This window comes from Phyllostomus discolor, chromosome 4 (genome assembly GCF_004126475.2).
Source record: "Phyllostomus discolor isolate MPI-MPIP mPhyDis1 chromosome 4, mPhyDis1.pri.v3, whole genome shotgun sequence".
Lineage (NCBI taxonomy): Eukaryota > Metazoa > Chordata > Mammalia > Chiroptera > Phyllostomidae > Phyllostomus > Phyllostomus discolor.
Window position 1 is genome coordinate 75,802,331 of NC_040906.2, and position 18,689 is coordinate 75,821,019.

Consider the following 18,689-nt stretch of genomic DNA (forward strand, 5'->3'; position numbering starts at 1 on the left):
GTGTTTTGCAATCCTTAATGTGCACAGCTGGCAGCTGAATGCAGGTTTGATACTAACAGTTTAGACATCTTTAGATGTAGCAGATGGAAAATTTTACACAAATAAAGTAGGAGAAAGTGTGCAATTAGCTTTTTATCTGCAGTTACATGATGCATCCTCTGTTTTAGTTTAGAACATCACCTTAGTGGGTGGTCACGATCTTTCCTTGTATCCAGGCCCTACCTTCTTGACACCACATTTGATGCTGGCTAAATGCCCAAGTACCAAACTTTTGTTTTTGTTGAGTGTGAATGAAATAGGGAATGCAACAATCAGCAAAGCAAAAGGCATACCATCAGTGAGATTGTAGCAGTCCAGTACATTATGGCTACATTCCTTGCTAGTTAAGTCACTATGGTAAAATCCTTGGCAGGATTTTTTTTCAATAGTTTATTCATGATGTTCATTATTATGAGTTGTAAAGAGTATGAGAATTTCATTTTTAAAATGTCTTATGGAATGTATCACTTTCTTAGATCTTGTAGACATGCTGTGGAAACCATAACATAAAATATGAGTTACTTACAATAACTAATTTTAATCCCATCTGCTAAGTATGACAACATTAGCATTTCCACTTAATTAAAAACACCCTTAAAGCAGCAATGTTTTAATCACTCCATTTTATTTACTCTCCTCCGGTGTCACTTATAATTGTAACTTTTTATTTTTTAATAATGAGGGATTTTTTTTCTCCTTGCATCACACAAAAAAGTGCTGTCGATAATTAGCAGTCTTCTGTTATTAGTAGACTCAGGTGTCACAACTGTGTCTCATCCTCATTACAGTAAAAAATTTCACCTATCAGATTCATTATTGCTAGATAATGCGGCTGAGAGCCTGTGCAGGCCCTCCAGAAAAGTAATTCAGCCAGGCAAAATTATCAGCTAATTATATTTAGAATCAAAAGCCCAACAACTATTTGCAGATAAATTGTATGAATTGAAGTGAATAGATCTGAATATTAAGATTCATAGATTTAGCAGATGATTTGTTAATTGGAATAAAAAGGTCATTTGCTAGTCATTTTAACAATAGATCAATTGGAACCCTATTTATTATTTAACTGGTAGTGCATAAGAATTGAAATGATGAATAATTGTATTATTGTCAGGAGATGATAGTTTTTTCAAAAGAAAATATAAGAAACTTATGAGAATGAATTTTATAAATTTCTTTTAAAATGTTATGATCTATACAATATATTTTAAAACATAGTCCTGATGTAAATAATGTATAGAGTAAGGTTTGATATTTTAACAAGTCAAAATGATAACCAGACGTGGTGATTGTTTTTTGAGGAATTAGAAATATAAGTACATAAGATAATTGACAAGTAGAAGTTGAAATCCAATGTATAAATTTTTTTCTTCCTAAATCCAACGGTGTCACTGCTCTCGCACTGTGCTTTAACTAGCAGGGTTTGGGGATGGCATGGTGCGTGCTCATGCGATGACTCAACATGCGACTTGGCCTGCAGCTCTCTTTCGGGGAACAGCACACTCTGATTCAAATCCATTATTAAAAAGCAGATAACATGTGCACTTTCTGAAATGCCTGTGACTTCACTCTTTTAAGTAATTATAAGAGAATGTTTGTATGTATTTGTTTTTCGACTGGCACTGCATTTTAAAACTGAGTATCTTCAGATAAGTGCATAGTTTCTTTTCGTTCATAAAGAATATCTCTGGTGTACATGCTCAAAAGTTTTGTGAGTGTCTTGTAACACAGTCACAGAGCAGTTTATAGCTGTGCTTACAATCAGAATTTCTATGTGTTCTCTCTGTGTGTAGAGAAGAGATTGTTGGATATTAGTTTGGATTTTGAAATTAATCATTGCTAAGCAGGTCCTGTACCTTTCCACTGTGTTATTTTGTAACTTCTATCAGTTCTCAAGTAAAACTCTGAACTCAGTATTTTTCTAAACTTTGCAGCTCAAAGTAAATATGTTTTCACTGAAACTAGTTTCAGTTAACAATAAAATAGGGAACACAACACCCACTTAAAAACACTTAAATTACAAAAAAAGAAAAGAAAAAAACAGGTTAAATTACATGTACTTTGTCACTGTAAGTAAACAAGGTAAACATTGACATAACTTCAAATTATTCTTGGGTTGACAAAAATATGCAGTTTAAAATAAAATTCTGCTTTTGGTCAACATTCTGGATGCAACTCCAAGTTTCTCATAAAATAAACATTTACAAAGTGTTTTGAATTTCACCGCATAATTCCTAGCCAGCAGAAATTACAGTGGTGTCTTTAGGGTTTGTTATGTCAGATCGATAGCCACAGTGCAGGCTGACACAGCCATCAGGATGCAACACTTTCCCTCTGCTTTGCCCTCACTGCTGTGATGTGAGGGAAAATCTTCCTATGGGGGTCCTTGGGGAAAGCCTGACAAAGTGAAACTTCCGTGTTTCTTCGTTTAATAGCAAAAGTATTCTTTTCTGATAAAAGGCAAAAAGAGCTGAATTATTAGTCAAGAAAGCAAAATGTTCATTAAGGTAACTTTCACAAGCATTTTTTCAGTAAATGGGGGAATAGTTTTACATTCTGCATAATAAGTCGTTTGGAAGCACAAGCTAAAAAATGAAAATGCCCCAACACAACATATTGTAAATTTTTTCTGATGCTTTTAAAAGTGCCTCTATCAATTCTACTGCTACGGTGTTAAAGCTAAGTATTTGCTATTTTATTTAAACATTTTTGAAAACTGAACATTCTGGGGCTTTGCAGCATTATTAAGAAAAGCTGTCCATACTTTACCATGTTGTTACATGTGTTTATCTGCTGATTATAAAATGTGTTAAACAGCATTTTAAAAACAAAAAAAAATGCAGAGCTGTGCGTTGATTAATTCAGTGAACAAAACATATGCTGTTGGTTCTGTTCTATGAAATTCATATATGATCAATAAAATCTTTTAAAAGAGCAACTTTGGCTTTTAGGCTTGCATTGCCGACCACGTTTATCGTCCCAGTTGACTCTGGGCTCAGACTGTGAACTCAGGCAAACAAAACTGCTTTCTGGCTCTGACAGCATGTCCTCCTAACACATCTTTATCTTCTCTCTAAAATCTCTTCAGGTTGGAAGCTGTGTATTGTGGTTGTTACCCACTTTGTCCCAAAGACTTGGTGTATCCTGAAATATTTCCAGGTAGCTGCTTTAATGTACTTTCATCTTTGTTGAGATTTAATACATGATTCATGCTAAATGAGAAAGTTTGAAAATAAACTTAGGCGGGAGCAATTGTTTATTTGGCAAGTCAACATGTTAGTGTTAAGGAAAATTTTATGTTTTAATACATTAGAGTAAGCTTATATTTACCATCTGTTCTTTTAAGATAACAAAAAAGCAAGTTTTCAAATAGCATTCTTCATTGTTAGCATACACATCCCATAATGATGGATTTTTATAAGTAGGTCAGTGTTGCTGCAATTGCTTACAGATTTTTTTAGTGATATACAAAGAGAAAAATTGAGGACTGAAAGTCACACCAAATTATTTAAACAATTGACTAGTTAATAATATGCAAGTGTTGTACAGGGTACATACAGCAATAGTACCAGTTCTTTGAAAAGAATCTCATCACTAAATATATCACATATGCATCGTGTTACGTTAGAATAATGTATTTTAATCACCCAAAGGAGATGTCTAAACAGCAAAACTACACAGTCTTATTTAGCATTAAACATCCTTGTGAGCTGAGGTAACCTTATAAAATCATGCTTAAATAATGTAAAACACGAGGCGGCACAGAGCAATATGCATTTTTAATTAGTAAAGTGACTAATATCAAGTGTGTGCTTTGAGGTTTTTGTTTCATTAAAAATGTATCTGTTTTTCCTGCAGCTGAATATCTGTATTCTACACCTGAACAGCTTTCAAAAAGGCTCCAGAATTTCTGCAAGAGACCTGATATTATAAGGAAACATCTCTATAAGGTAGTTATTGAGAAGAGATTTAGACAGTGTAAATGCCATATTGAAGTACAAAGAAAAAATCTTAAAAAAAAAACATTTAATTAACATACTAATGTTTAAGGGAAACATGCTAGGGAGGGATATTAGTTGTTACACTAACAAGGATTAATTAAACTGGATGCCAGTTGTATTAACCTAGGTCTTATGAAATACGTGCACTTAATGCACGGTACATGCTTTTTTAAAATTTATTGTTTTCTAAGATGACTGTCCTTTACATTTAGCCCTGAGAGGCTTATAAAAATGAATCTGGATTAATGTAACTCATTAGTTTAAAAGGAAGTAAAGGAAAGATTCTACAATTAGACTAATGAGGATATAAGCCTTTCTTCCCATCATAGTGAAATCCTCAATCCTCAAAAATTCAGGTGAATGACATTAGTGAAGTTTAGTGTTCATTTTTTAACTATTTTAAAGATGACTCTCAAGAATCAAATGTTTTCTTTGCCCAGATTAATAAAATGACACGAGAAATCCTCAGTTTGTTTTGGTTGAGACTGACAGACTCCTCCCTGAATGGCAAAGGCAAAAAGGACATAATTTAAATAGCATCATCATTTAGTGCCTTTATTCATTATCTTTCTTCCCTTGTTTGAATCAAGAATTTTACATTGTTGAAATAACAACACAAAGAGGCCCTACTAAATGTCTAAGTAATTGAACTGGGATAAATCTGCTTTATGAGCTTTGAAGGTGGCTCTAGGCCATGAGTAATATACTTTTTTTATATTCTTTGAATGTAGCATCTTCATTTTCCATAAATTCAGTACAGTTTATAATCTAGCAGTTTTATAATCCAGCATATTTTAATTTTCCTATGTTAATATGTAACCTTCCTACATAAAATACAGTTTGCCTCCTGTGTCTCTCCTCTCCCTTTCGTGACCTAAAATAAATATATAAATAGTGATACATCAAAACATGACTCTGTTTCTACAGGAAACAGTTAAACTTCAAGAAAAAGGGAGAGAACCAAAAATGCAATTTAACACCCAATTTCAAGCTCATTATCTTTCATTGTCTATTAACTTGGCAATGGTTCAGAAGGTAGCTCATAATAGTTTAAAATGCTGACTGAACAGTTCCAGCTTCAGTATTATTCCTTGAGTCAATATGGTTGGATCGTATACATAGGAGGCGTCACAGAGAAAACAGTCTTCCAAGGTTTACGTTCAGATTTCCTAATTTTTCAAGTTCAGTAGTGGTCTTCTTTGTATAAAATATTAATAAAGTTGTTTCCCATGTGACAGACTATCAAAATGTGCAGATTATAAAAATTGAAGAAATAGAATAATAAATATTAATACAAATGGATTCACTTTCTACATATGACACCAAGCTATTTACAGTGAGTTCACCATCAGATTATTGATTTTTTTTCTTTTCTGGTGATTTTTTTTTACATTTATTGAGATACAATGATATACAGCTCTGTTTTGGGTATATAGCATGACGACTTATATATTGTGAAGTGATTACCACTATAAGTTTTTATCATCCATCATCTCATATAGATACAAAAAAAGAAATAAACTTTTTTTTCTGTCATGAGAATGGTGAAGTACTGATAATTCTGTTTCTACCATCAAAATTTATCAGTTTTTAACTTTGCTTCAAGTTAGGCCTTATTAACCCTCTTATTTTGCATCTGCAGATCTTTAACCATTTCAAAAGTTACTGCAACAAGTTGGTTTTAGTTACAAAAGAAAACAGATCTCCAGATGAAATATTTAATACAGCTACTGCCATAACATAGCTGTAATTATTTATCTTACAAACAACTTCTGGGAAAACTCAGAAAGAATGTCAGCTTAGTGGTATGCTGTTAATATACCAAGTTATTCCTCAGACAGCTTAAAAGACAACATACACCTTAAATGTTATTCCATGTTACTACTTTTTACATATCTGTACATCCTAAAATGCTCCATCTCAAAGTTTATAAGCCAGTATTTCATAAATAAGCATTTACAAGAATGTATATGTATAGTTGAATTTTGGTTTTTTCTACCATGGATTTTTTCTTATAAATCATTATGCATTTTCATATACATTCTCATTCACAGAACTTGATATTTATCTAAAAATTATTCTCAAAGGTAATAAATTGGTCCAAGAACTATAAGTAATCAAGAGCTTGAGAATGCAATTGTTAGGCGAAACTGCAAAAATGACATATAGTCCTACAGACTTAGTTTGGTTGTTGTAACAGGGTTTAGAGCCAAAAGAGAGAAAGAATGCCTTTGAAAACTTTATAATGAAGATATAATAAGTTACGATATTTTTTCACATCTGTTTTATGAATATTCACATTTTCAGGTAACATTTGCCTTTACTAAATACCAGAGAATTATTTCCCCCAAGGTGGCTTTTTACCTATTTTTCTTATACAATGGAAGAGTCTTTTGTGGACTGTGAAGAGAATGTTGAGGGTTTTTTCATTAGATTTGTTCCTTAGGACAGTGCTACTCTGCTTTTATAAAACATATGCTTCTAAGATCTAAAAGGATAGAATGTCACTGAATTTTTTAATTTGCTCCTTTTACATTTTTACACCTTACTTTTTTTTTTGGTTAAAAGTTTACATTTTAAAATCATCTCAACGGCTTTTCATATGGAGTTCACTTTAGGATAGGATTTTTCATACGGATTCACACTTAGAAATGTAATGACTAGAATAAGGCGACTAACACTTGGCTTTCTTCTCACATGAGACATTATAATTTCAATATGAGAGTTTGGGGGCTATAACTTAAAGCAGGATTTGAAACAGAATGCTAGTAACTGAAAAGCAGGAACAGAATCTCATACTTTTTTTTTTCTTAAAGTGACTTTCTACTATAAACACTGTGCCCAAAACTTCTCACCTGAAATGGTTTCAGACTTGAAATGTTTAAATTCTTCATGTTCGTGCAGTGTCCTCTCCCCACACCCTCTTTGTGTCTCACATTTTTCTGAAGAGAAATCCAGTGCATGCAGAAACTAAATGTTTCTTACTTATTTTTTAAATTTTAAAAAGCTAAAACTATTTCTTTAAAAGTTTACATCCTCATTTAGTCAGTGACTGCAGCTTTCTTGTACTTTCAGGACATTTCCTTTTCTCAGTAGGTGAGACACTTCAGCCACATGCTTGTCACATAGACAAAACGGGAGCTCTTTATGACTCCCAAGCCTTACTTGAGCACGAGATTCTAGGAGTAATCATAAAATAATTAGGCAAGGGTTGACTTCTTACACTAACAACTGTTCTTCATTTTATAACTGAGCAAGTTTACTACCATGAAGTTGTATACATGTTTGCCTTAGTTTTACTATGAGAAATCACTTTCTGAATTCTCAACAATTTCCAACAGTGATTTTAAATCAGCACTATGCTTTTAGAAAACTTCTGATCATTTTGTTTTAAAATGCTTTACAAAAAAAAAAGTGTACATTTCCTTGTTACCAGTATTGAAAATAGCAAAAGAGTACAACTAGGGCAGTGTAAGTTGGTACTTCCCAGACTGAAGTGTATTCCTTTTCAATACCTGTTCTATCCTGCATTACTTTTACTTACAAATTGAGCAATATTTTGTGTGTGGGGAAAAAAAGAGGTGTCATTTTTTCTTGTGCCTTACAAAAGTGACCTGTAGTTTCTTAAGATTTTTCAGGTGACAGCTATTGATTTTTATTTTGTCCTGTTCAAATTCTTTAACAATCTAGAAATCTTTGTAACCTGCTGTTATTCAGAGAAGAAGAGAATTTCCAATTTCTGCCTAAAAGCGAATCCAAACAATAATTAAGCTTATCGTTCAGACTCAGTGCCCAGAAAAGTTATTTGTGGTTGTCTTAATTGTATCAGCCATACCCACCCGAACCATAACCAAGGCATTTTAAGTTTCCCTCAAGAGACTGGGCACTTTATAGTCCCCTTTCAGTGTGAGCTTATACTGTACATGTGAACAAAGTGTTGCTCATTAATATTAACAGCCCTCCAAAGTCATTACATTTTCCTTAAAAATGAAAACTTAAAAGCTTGTGACATTTTTAGAACTTCTAAACTCTCTCAACAGCACCAGCATAATTTAAGGCAAATTCTCAGTGTCAGTCTCCCTCCCTGCCCCTCCCTCCCCTCCCCCCCCTTCCCTCTCTCATACTTCACTTCCTTCCTTGATTTTATTTGTATTGGTTTTGCTTTGATTTGTCTAAGTAAAACAAAACTAAAATTCTTTAGCACAACAGATATACTTTGAGTGATTCAGATCAGTTAGGAACTTGGAATTCTTGTCCTTCTCTGCTACTCATTTGCAGCCTAGCTCTAGGTGAACTTCCTAGCCTCTGTATGATTCATCTGTAAACTTGGAAGACTTTTTTTTTCTTAATTCTTAATAGCATTTTCCCCCTGAGGTATAGCTGTAATGAAATAATGAGAATAAACCTTTTAGTGAACTTGAAGAGCTTTGTAAATTGCATGTAATTGGAATGGCATTTCTCATGTCCCTTTACCACCTAAAAGTAAAATTCACAATAGCAAAAACATGTATATTTTATGTTTATAAAAGTTAAAAGTTGGATGATCAACTCCTAATAGCTGTTATCCATAACATAAACCAGGAAGTATATGTGCAGCAGAGTGTACCCATTTGCAAAAAATAAACAAAAAAAAAACAAAAACAAAAGAAAAAACAAACAAAAAACTAGAGCTTTCTCCTGTGGTTGAAAATAGTTATACTTGAAACCAATCAGAAACTGGGATTTCCCGAGGTGATAAAACTCGAGAACCATTTACTTGGTGGCTTTTTGAAATCGAATTGATGTCAGTTATGCAAATTTGCAGTATGAATTGTCAGCATACTTCAGCCTTTCAGTCGTTAATGCCTCTTCATTGCTTTCTCTTCTCTCCCTTCCTCTTACAGGGTGACATGAATCCTTTTTCGTGGGCAGCCCTACATGGTAAATTCAGGTCTCTGCTTACAACAGAACCAAAGGAAGATTTGTGACAGATGGGGCTAAGTCACAAACTTGCAGCCTAAGGCAGAATCTGTAGAACTTTCCAGAGTGTGCCCATATTTACCTGATCAGAGAGAACAGAAAATCTGCAGAGGAAGCTGAGCCTGGCTGCTTGTCATAGCTGACACAGAGCCATCTGCCACAAACCTGTGGCGGCTTCAGATCTCCAATCCCTGCCACCACCCCAACTCAAATTAAATACAGATTCCTAGAGACGTTATGATGGTTACACATGTCCTCGGCATCACATGGAGGAGACTGTTCAAAAAAAATATGTGGCCTGTTGTATAACCGCACTCATGTATCCCATATGTGGTGCCACATTGAATTTCCGGTGGAATCCGTTTTTATCCTTTGTACTGGATGACATGGTGCCTGAATTCTTTCTCTTTGCCGACATGATGGCAGCCAAACTGCAGCTTCAAACACTCACACTTGGCTGGGTTTCTACCTGGGTTGCCAGGTTATCACCGGAGCTGTCTTGTGCCCCCAGAGGGCCACGGGGTCTGAAAGGAGGACCGGAATGCTATGGGACTAATTGGGCAGCCATCTCAGAACTGTTTGTGGCAAAGGGCTGGTTTAGCACTTTCCTTTTAGCAAATTAATGACTCTCTGGCACAGGCATTTTTAAGTGAAGGTATTAATAAGGGGTCTGGCAGGTATTTCCATGATTCACAGAGTTACATTTGCATTTAATTTATCTTAAAGAAAGTTGCAAGATAAACAGCTGTAATTTGGACAAACATGGGAAATACCCTGAGTGGGGCCATCTTACCCATAAAATGAACACTGAGATACTTGTTTTTTTTCATGGGTAAAAATAGAGAAATGAAAATACTTCTAACAAAACCAGTACTTTTGATATAAATATTTCTTGAAAATATTTGGATTCAGCTACAAATGTAACATTTTCAAGACAAATCACTTACATTCCAATAGTCATGCTGCTGTATTTGTGGATGTAAAGATGTTTTGAACAGTTAGATTATAAAATAAATTTTTAATAAAGTGCCCTCTGCCATTTTTAATTAAAATACTTCATTTACATGTAAGTGTGTACATCTATCGGTATGTTTCTCACTAAACACTTTCCTTGTGTCAAGAGACAACGAATACAATTGTTTCTTTTCCGGATGAACAAGGATCTGTTTTGCAAATGTTTGTAAGATATTATGACATTTCCAAGATTTTCTTTGCATTCTGGAAAGCAGGAGGTAAACATTTGTAGTCATTAAGGTAAAGTCTGTTGATAAACCATCTTCTGTTTACTGGCAGGTAAATTGTAACTTTCCTAGCTTTTGAAATGAGTTACTTTTATACACTGCAGCATGAGGAGCAGCCAGGGAGAGGAGGGTAGACCAGGGCCCTGAGCCTTCTAGCAGGCACCCTGTGTAGAGGAGGTAATGGTTTAGGTGCCCAATAGGGCCCACTGGTAGCCAACACAATGGTAAGCACAAATAAAGGAAGGTCAGGGAGCCAGATGGAGACCTGGCCACAGAGGCACTTGCAGATCAAAAAAAGCAGGAGTTCAGGGTCCACAAGGCCAGGAATTTAAAAACAGAAAGAGTAAGAAGCAGAAACAACGAGGTCCTTTTTGCAGAGAGAGCCCTCTCCCTAACCAGTGTGAGAAGTACATGATGGGATATCACAGCACTAGGTTTGAGTCCTACTGCGTGGGGAAATCACTGAACAAATTACCTCCTCACCTGCAAACTGAAGGGTTCAGGGATTATTTCCAAGTTCCTTTGATCGAATACTGTGGAACTCATCAGCTATCGGGTGTGCTCCTTTTGAGTGCAAAATGAAGATATAAACGTGCATCAGAGATTCTTAGACACTTCTCCAGGGCAGTGTTTATCATCTAAGGAGATGAGTTACACTGGTAAGTTACACCAGTAAGTCAGGCACGAAGATGCCATGTCATCGATAACGTCTCCCCAAAATAATATTATAATCTCACAGCCAAGAAACAGTGCTTAGTTTACTATGTTTTTCTATCCTGAAAATAATGGGCACATGTTTTATAATGGCAAGATACTGTATTCATATCAACTATCTGTGTTTTCTCACTAATTAATGGGAGGGGGCAGCTACCTTTCAAACATTTAAATATTTCCCTGATTTTGGCAAATATAGTGTTGAAAGTTACCTGTGTGTGGAATTTTTCTGCACTTGTAAACTTGAATTGAATTTTGTCATTAGCTGCGACCCAAGTTCCTTCCTGAATAAGAATGTACATTAAAGTCATCCCTTCTTAAAACCAACCAGTCAGCTTTGGCAGATGAGGAAGAAAATGTTTATAAATGTGTTCTTAACATTGGAAAAGACAAATCTTTGGGGGGGATGTGCCCACACGTGCTTCTCAACACCCATGATATAGTGGAATGAAGTGTTACTAAGCACACTAATCCATATTTTTTTAAAGTCAGAGAATAATTGAGAATACAAATTGACTCTTTTTGTTTCCCTTACTCGCAGTAGAGGGCTGAGGGTAGAGGGCTAAAATTAAATAGTTAATTTTAGATATTAGTCCTCTATTAATAGTTAATTGTTAAAATGTTAAATTTAACAATTTCATTTCAAAGACTAAAATTAATAGAATTGAATGTTTAAAACAAGACCAATGTTTTCAACAAGCACATTAAAAACAAGAATTTTTTGCCCTGGCTGGTGTGGCTCAGTGGATTGAGCGCTGGCCTTCAAACCACAGGGTGGCTGGTTCTATTCCCAGTCAGGGCACATGCCTGGGTTGCAGGTCAGGTCCCCAGTAGGGGGCACACAAGAGGCAAACACACATTGATGTTCCTCCTGTCCTCTCTGTCTAAAAATAAGATAAATAAATTTTTTTAAAAAATTAAATGGCAATAGTTTTTAAAAAACAAATATTTTTTATCTCTGTTTATATTTATCAAGACACAATGTCCATGATGCTTGCCCTGAATTTACTTAATCTAGATAATGCTCTAGCTAGGTGTTTCTATAATAAAATAACAGGGCACCTAGTTCTTAACCTGCTTATTATATACCATGTTGATCAGGAATAGGCCAAGAGACCTTTCTCAAAATGCTGCTGTTTTAATAAGCTCCCTTCAGTCACAGTCCAATGTAAGCGCCCTGCCCTTGCTCCAGCTCTTCAGTCACGCCCCGTAAAGATGGCAGCAGGTTCAGTCAGCCAGTGGGGACTCTCAGCCGTGGAGGGCTGCAGAGATTCATTTCAACACCTTGAAATGCATCTGGAAGCAAAGATTTCATTTTATGTTGAAGGTGTTAATTATATTTGATATTTTTAAGAGAAAAATCTGTTTTTGAGAAAGCATCTGCTACCCAGAAATATTATGAGACACAAAAAAATTTCATTTAAGTTTCATACTTTCTGTGGGTGATAGAATCAGTTTTCAAATGATAGTCTGTGCTGTCTTTTAATGTTGACATATCCTCTGAGTCTCATTCCTCTATTGACTGCTGACAAGTATAGCCCTAAGTGCCTTTCTGTTTCGGTGGAAAATTGAGTGGGATTTAATATCAGATTTTATATTTAACAATAGAGAGAATATATTATAAACCACTGGTATGAGCATGTTTCATTTTAAAATTTGAATTGACATGCAGGACAACTAATGTTTCTGTAACGTGCCCACCCTTAAAATTATTCATTAAAATGTAACTGGAAAAGTTTTAAAACATGCAAACAATTCTGTGTGCTGCTCAAAGATGTGCACATGTGATTAAAGTGTAACCAGAAAACACACACACCAACACCAAAAACGCAATGATAGTTAAGTCAGAAGAGCAATGGTGAAAGAACCGACATGTAACCGGTAGAGGCACATTCACAGTACAGTTACTGGTCTAGTTCTCGGGCTGGGCCATAATGCACATGGGCTTTTTCCTATTCTTTCTGTCTTTTTACATATCTGAAATGTTACTCTGGCTATACCTTTTCATCAGAGCTATCAGTGCTTTTTTTCCCCAGGGCTTCTGATCACCATTTGTAACTAAAGCCTGATTGTTTCTAATACAAGATGGGAAGTGTCCACCTCCAAGAAAATGTTAAATGAGCTGGTGTTCCTATCTTGACAAACTCAGAGCTGTGTGGTAGAGCACAGAACTGCCTGATTTCCTACCCACTCTGCCCACTTCCTGTATTTGTTACCTGTCCCTTCTCCTCTTTAAGACACAGGAAACAAGTGTGGGCTCTATAGTTTGCAGTCCATCTCATGAAAGCAAGTCGTCCCTAGTATCTTCAGGATGCCTTAGCTGCACGGGATTTCAGGAACCAAGATCCTCACTACACCCTATGGCCCATTTTCCTAAATTGGAATTCAGGATCGGTGTCTTCAGGCGTCTTCCCATTGTCTATCATTACCCGATCGATGCTTTACTCCCTCCCATAGTTCTGTGGTAATGATGGTTAACCCTAGGACAGGTTCATAATTGTTCTTATAAACAGATATAAAGAATTGATGTTTCATGGGAGATAATCTAAAATGCTTCTATTGCTGTTCTATCAGTTACTGCATTTATTTGGCAGACTTAAGGTGGGGTGCTAGAAGATGCAACTGCTACTAAGAATACTTCCGTAACACATTTCTTGGAATTGGAAGTCCTTTATATATGAAAATTTAACATTTCCATTATTACTTCACAAATGAGGAAATTAAGGCATTAGATAATGGCATATTAGGAGCCACAATGTGTAACAGAAACAAAGATGTTTTGAATAAACCTTTCTGTTCACGACTCAGTGGGACCCCTAGTTTCCTTCTATTTCTCTTCCCACCAAGCAAGAGAGTATAAAGAGCAGTAAGGGTTGTTTCATTGACCGCTTCAGTTAAAGGGGTCATGAGAGATCATGTAGGGTAGCCAGTACTTTAAGTTTTTTTTATTGTTATTATTAAACCGCTCCCTGTAATCTTACAGTCTGCTTGTTTATACACTTAGGTAACTTACCTGGCTCTTCTGGTAAGCATTTATGTCTGGTAACACCCATGTTATAGATACAGGGAAACTGAAGCTGCGTTGCTGTGGGTCCCTGTGGTGGTAGAGGCAGGTCTAGAACCCAGGACCCTTTAAGGAGACTGTGGTTAGTTCAGTTGGTCAAAGCCATTTCTTAAAGGAGGAGAAAGGGGAAAATATTTCCATCTTCTCGTTTTGCCTTCTGCTGCTTCTCTGTTAGAAGAAACATGGATTAATTAGTTGCTAGTACCTTACTGTAGATATAGTTCATATTACTCCTGGTTGCATTTATATTCTAAGTGACCATGAGAAGGAGAATGCAAAAGAATTGATTCCTGGTACTAAAATTTCAGGCTCTGTGGCACCTGTGATATTTCTGAACAGCTGAGTCTTCTCTATTGCCTTTCCTATCATATGGCGACGAAGCTGTTTATCCACGTAGGAATAGGCTGGTTCTTTATCCATAAAGCAGCCCCCATGATCCTGCCTGGTGTAGGGGCCTAGGGCAGAGGGAGCAGGTAGCATCAGCAGCAGAAGCACCTTTAATTTCACAGCACAGGACCTGTTTCCTCTCATCCCAAACCAATAACCCAGAAATTACATCCTGAAACTTACTTGCCTGAAAAGAAAAGGAAGGGGAGGGATAAATTAAAAAGAAGATACTTCTAATGTGGTATTAGACTGTAATTCATAGGGAAATTTATGCCTGAGATATGAATTTCTGAAAATATGGGTTTTTTAAAGGGAAACACTGACACATCCTTAATTATAGAGTAATAAATACCAATGGTATATTATCTTCTGATATTTCCTTACACAGATATCAAAGCATGCAGCTGTTTTTGAAAACTGATAATCAAGTATAATGTAAGTGTATTACATCTTGCACTTACAACAAACCCTTCAACTAAGCAGTTTCATGGAGCACTTAACAGTGAGAAACAGAGCTGCTTATAGTAGAAACCTAACTGAACAAATTAGCCTTGAATTGTAACATAAGAATCCTAGTCAAACCAAAATGCCTGTCCTTGCCAGGAAAGGCATTCCAAAGGCAAAGAGCAAGCCAAGTAAAAAGCCTCTGCTTCAGGACTATGGAGGAAAGGCTCAAAAGCCAGCAGAACTTAATGATCAATCAGAAAAATGTAGAGCAGTATCTATACAACCGAAGGGTACATAAGAAATGGTACAGAGCAGTAATGGTGGAATGGGGAGGTGGAATGGGATTTTAACACAAAGCATTAAGATCTCAGAAGCTCTATTTATTGCTTTCATTCCAGACAGCAAAAAAGAGACAAACATGGTAAAAAAAAAAAGTATGTGGATAAATGTGGGGGGTAGGAAAGGAAATGAAGGTTAAACAAGGCCAATATGATTCAGAATGAAAGAAGGGAGGAAAGTATAAGGAGCCAGCTGCAATTACTAAACGTTACATTAAGAAGAGCTGAAAATGAGAGGGGGAGGTCTGGGTATTTTACTAAGTGAATTAATGCCTTCCTTGGGTGTCTGAAGTTGCAGATTTTAATTTATTTGGTGTAGGATTTTATTGTGAAATTCTTAATAGGGTGGGGGGATAAATTGGGATAATTACAAACACTTAGAATTTGGAAAGAACATATAATATGTTTTTATAACTTTAATAAACACAAGGTTTGGGAGAGATGGACAAAGGTATATAATAAAAAAATAATTAGCCATAATAATAGACATTAAAGGAAAATTAGAGGTACATACAAAAAACAAAAAGGCAGAAAAAATGGATGTGTGAAGCCAAGGATTTTGAGGGACTTAGGGGTGAGTTTTATTGCTGCTCTCCTTTCTCCACCCATTTAAAAAAATAAATCATAACTCTGGCATTTAGAAACCTAGTCATGAACATCCTTTATTAATATAAACTTAATCCTGTGCTGTTCTTTGGTGGGTGGTAAAAACATGAACTAACAACAACTGGCCTGAAACAACCGCAAACACTGGAAAGCTAAAAGGAAAGAAAAACTCCTAATTCGCTCTTTCACCTTATTTATTTTACTGAAGGACAAAGTTAAAAGGGGGGAGGGTGTGGTTAAATCACAGAAGAACTAGATGCTTCAAGGGAGATTTTTAAAAGTTTTCCTAAATATGTATCTGAAGGGGGGCTGGGCTTGGGACCCAGGATGATTTGTATCTATTTATTAACCACTTCTGGGGAAGGTGGGAAATAAGGAAAGCACTCTGCCTTCAACATCTGAAGAGACCATAGCAGAAATAATCCTGTTCATAGTGCCTGAGAGCTATCATCTGGCTGGCAACCAGTCCACAAATGTATTGGCTCCGGCATTTGCCAGGCCAATAACATTAGGAATTGTTTCAATTGAGAATACGGATCAGGAGGTATTTAAAAATTATTGATATGCAGCTATTAATCTTGAATGCAAATAGCATTATTTGGGGTGTGGGCAAATCACTTAACTTGAAGCACATGAAAAAGCACTTTGAAAAAATTTTTTTTTAGTGCTGTGTGGAAAATGGCATTGGTGAAAAAATGCAAATGAAAGTACATCTACAAAAATATCTACAAAAAGGACGATTGGAAAAGTGAAGTCAAGTGGCCTTATTGCCTTCAAAGTGGTGCATCAATTGTTATCAGTAAACAGATTACCAACAACAAACCAAAATCCTCTATTTCTAAAGTTGGTCCAGCAACAAGCTGGAGAAAATACAGAAGACTTCGAGGCTTTGGGGGCTCAGGGTGACTCACAAAGGTCATCTCTAGTTTCAGTGTTAGAAATCAAGGCACAGAACTAGAGGTTTGTAAATAGTCAGTGGGTGGGCTTCGGCTTCTGAACACTCCTCTACCCTCTGTGGAGAATTTAGGACACTGGAATTGAGTTGAACAAAGTGATTGTTTTGTGATTATAAAAATTAAGAGGAAAGGCATAAAACACATATCTCTCCTTTTTCCTCTTGAGTCTAAGAACTGTGGGGTGAATTTGTGCTCTCCAGTGCTTGCAGCTTTGTACCCTGCTTTCAGTCGGCCTGGCTTTTACCCCGGATTTCTAATGCTGAGACCAGGCCAGAACAAATGGAATCTACAAAATTGCAAAACTAGGGCGGGGAGGTGGGCGCGCGCGCGCACCACACACACACACACACACACACACACACACACACACACACGATATAGGGTTTTACTGAAGATAATGAATTGCAACACTTTCAGGACCAAACTTTTAAAAGTGTATGAGTAATGAAGTTTTTCAGAAGCAAAATGTGCTCAAATAGAGTATTTATAGTTCTTTTTTTGTAGAGGTTCCCCAGACCTTTGGGCGCATCAGCAAACTGTCCTCCTACTCGACGGAGCGGAGCGTGCAGCTGCGATTTGGCCCCAGGCACCACCTACCTAGAGTCACTACCTAATGCATTTTACATTTGCACAGATACAAAAGAGGAAAGGAAAGAATAAGTGACGAGAAGGGGCCTCCCCCCCACAACCCTCAGCGTTCTGTGTTTCCTTTTGTCGCGGCCGTCAGCTGACACAAGGAAAATGTGGCGAATGGTTTTGCTTGCCTTTAATCTGTAATTAAGGATTCCTTGTCTGGGGCTTGCTACCTCTTTTCTCCTTCCCTTCCTGCCTCTCGGGTCTTCCGCCCTCAGTGAGGTCTGGCCCTGCGCCGCTGACTGGGGGCTTGGGTTGCCCGGCTGGGCCGCAGGCAGTGGAGAGGCTGCAGGGCACCCGGACCTCGGTCCGGCAGGGCGCTCGATGGCCCGAGAGCGCGCACCCCGGCTAGTCCTGGTACCCCAAGACTGGATTTAGCGTCTGGGAAGCTGCGCCCAAGCTGCCGACAGCGAGAAAGGTCTCCCCGCGGGACCCCTGGAAGACTCCCAGGGCGCCCACTGACTCCCTGGCTGCAAGTCCACTCCCCCGGGCTGCGGCGCCTCCGCGGCCCGCGAACCCGAGCAACTGTCCCCCATGGCGCCGTCCCTCCAGGCCCCGCTCTGTCGCTTCCAAAGAGGCTGGGAGAAATGCTGCACCTCTTTGGGGCGCGAGAAAATTGGGAAGGAAGGGAACGATAAGGTCACAAAGTCATAACCGAGCCCTCTTGGCGACGCTGAGGCCGGAACCGGACGGGCTCCCAGGGCTAGAGGCTCATCCGAGGGTGCAGGGCCGAGCGAGCCCCCAGCGGCGACCCGCGCCCGCGTCCAAAGTTGCACGGGCTCTCCCGCTGTCCCCGCTGGCGCGCGCACCACAGCGCGCGTACAGCCCGACCCGCGCTGTCACGCACACACAGGCACGCACCCGACACGCGTGCACCGACACTCACTTGCTGACACACGCACACTCGGCGGGTGGCCCACTGCTGCCCTGGCCATTTGTGCAGGACTGGAATAGTCCGGATCGGGCACCCCCGGGAAGGCAGCGCAGCGCTGGCGGCAGAACGCTCTCTCTTTTCGTCTAAGGATTTTACTGAATTTGGTTTCCTCAGACAGCTACTCTCAATCCTCACTAAGAGAATACGGTGAAGATGCACTAAGCAAAAACAGAAATACTGATTTCTAAGGCCCTCCCCTTAAAAAACAAATTACCTGAAAGCAAAAAACAAGGAGGAACTGAGGATGGGAACGGAGACTTTCCAGGCGGGGGTTCTGACTGTTAATTTAAAAATACTCTTGTCCCTTTCACACGTTCAGAGGTGCGATTCCAATCCCACCTCCAGCCCTCAGGTAGCTTTGCTATTCACG

General features: G+C 37.8%; 1 protein-coding gene across 16 annotated transcripts in view; it reads left to right on the forward strand.

Moving 5' to 3' along the window:
• Positions 1-10,035, forward strand: part of GTDC1 (glycosyltransferase like domain containing 1) — a 388,750-nt gene extending 378,715 nt beyond the window's left edge. For 15 of the 16 annotated variants that reach the window (XM_036023527.1, XM_036023526.1, XM_036023525.1 and 12 more), the window contains 3 exons: positions 3,128-3,198; positions 3,898-3,989; positions 8,924-10,035. In XM_036023527.1, the coding sequence (XP_035879420.1) occupies positions 3,128-3,198; positions 3,898-3,989; positions 8,924-9,007 (247 nt within the window). In that variant the 3' untranslated portion in view covers positions 9,008-10,035. Of the gene's footprint in view, positions 1-3,127; positions 3,199-3,897; positions 3,990-8,923 lie in introns of those variants that run through there. The other variant, XM_036023537.1, reaches the window with a different exon arrangement.
• The last annotated feature ends 8,654 nt before the right edge of the window (positions 10,036-18,689 follow it).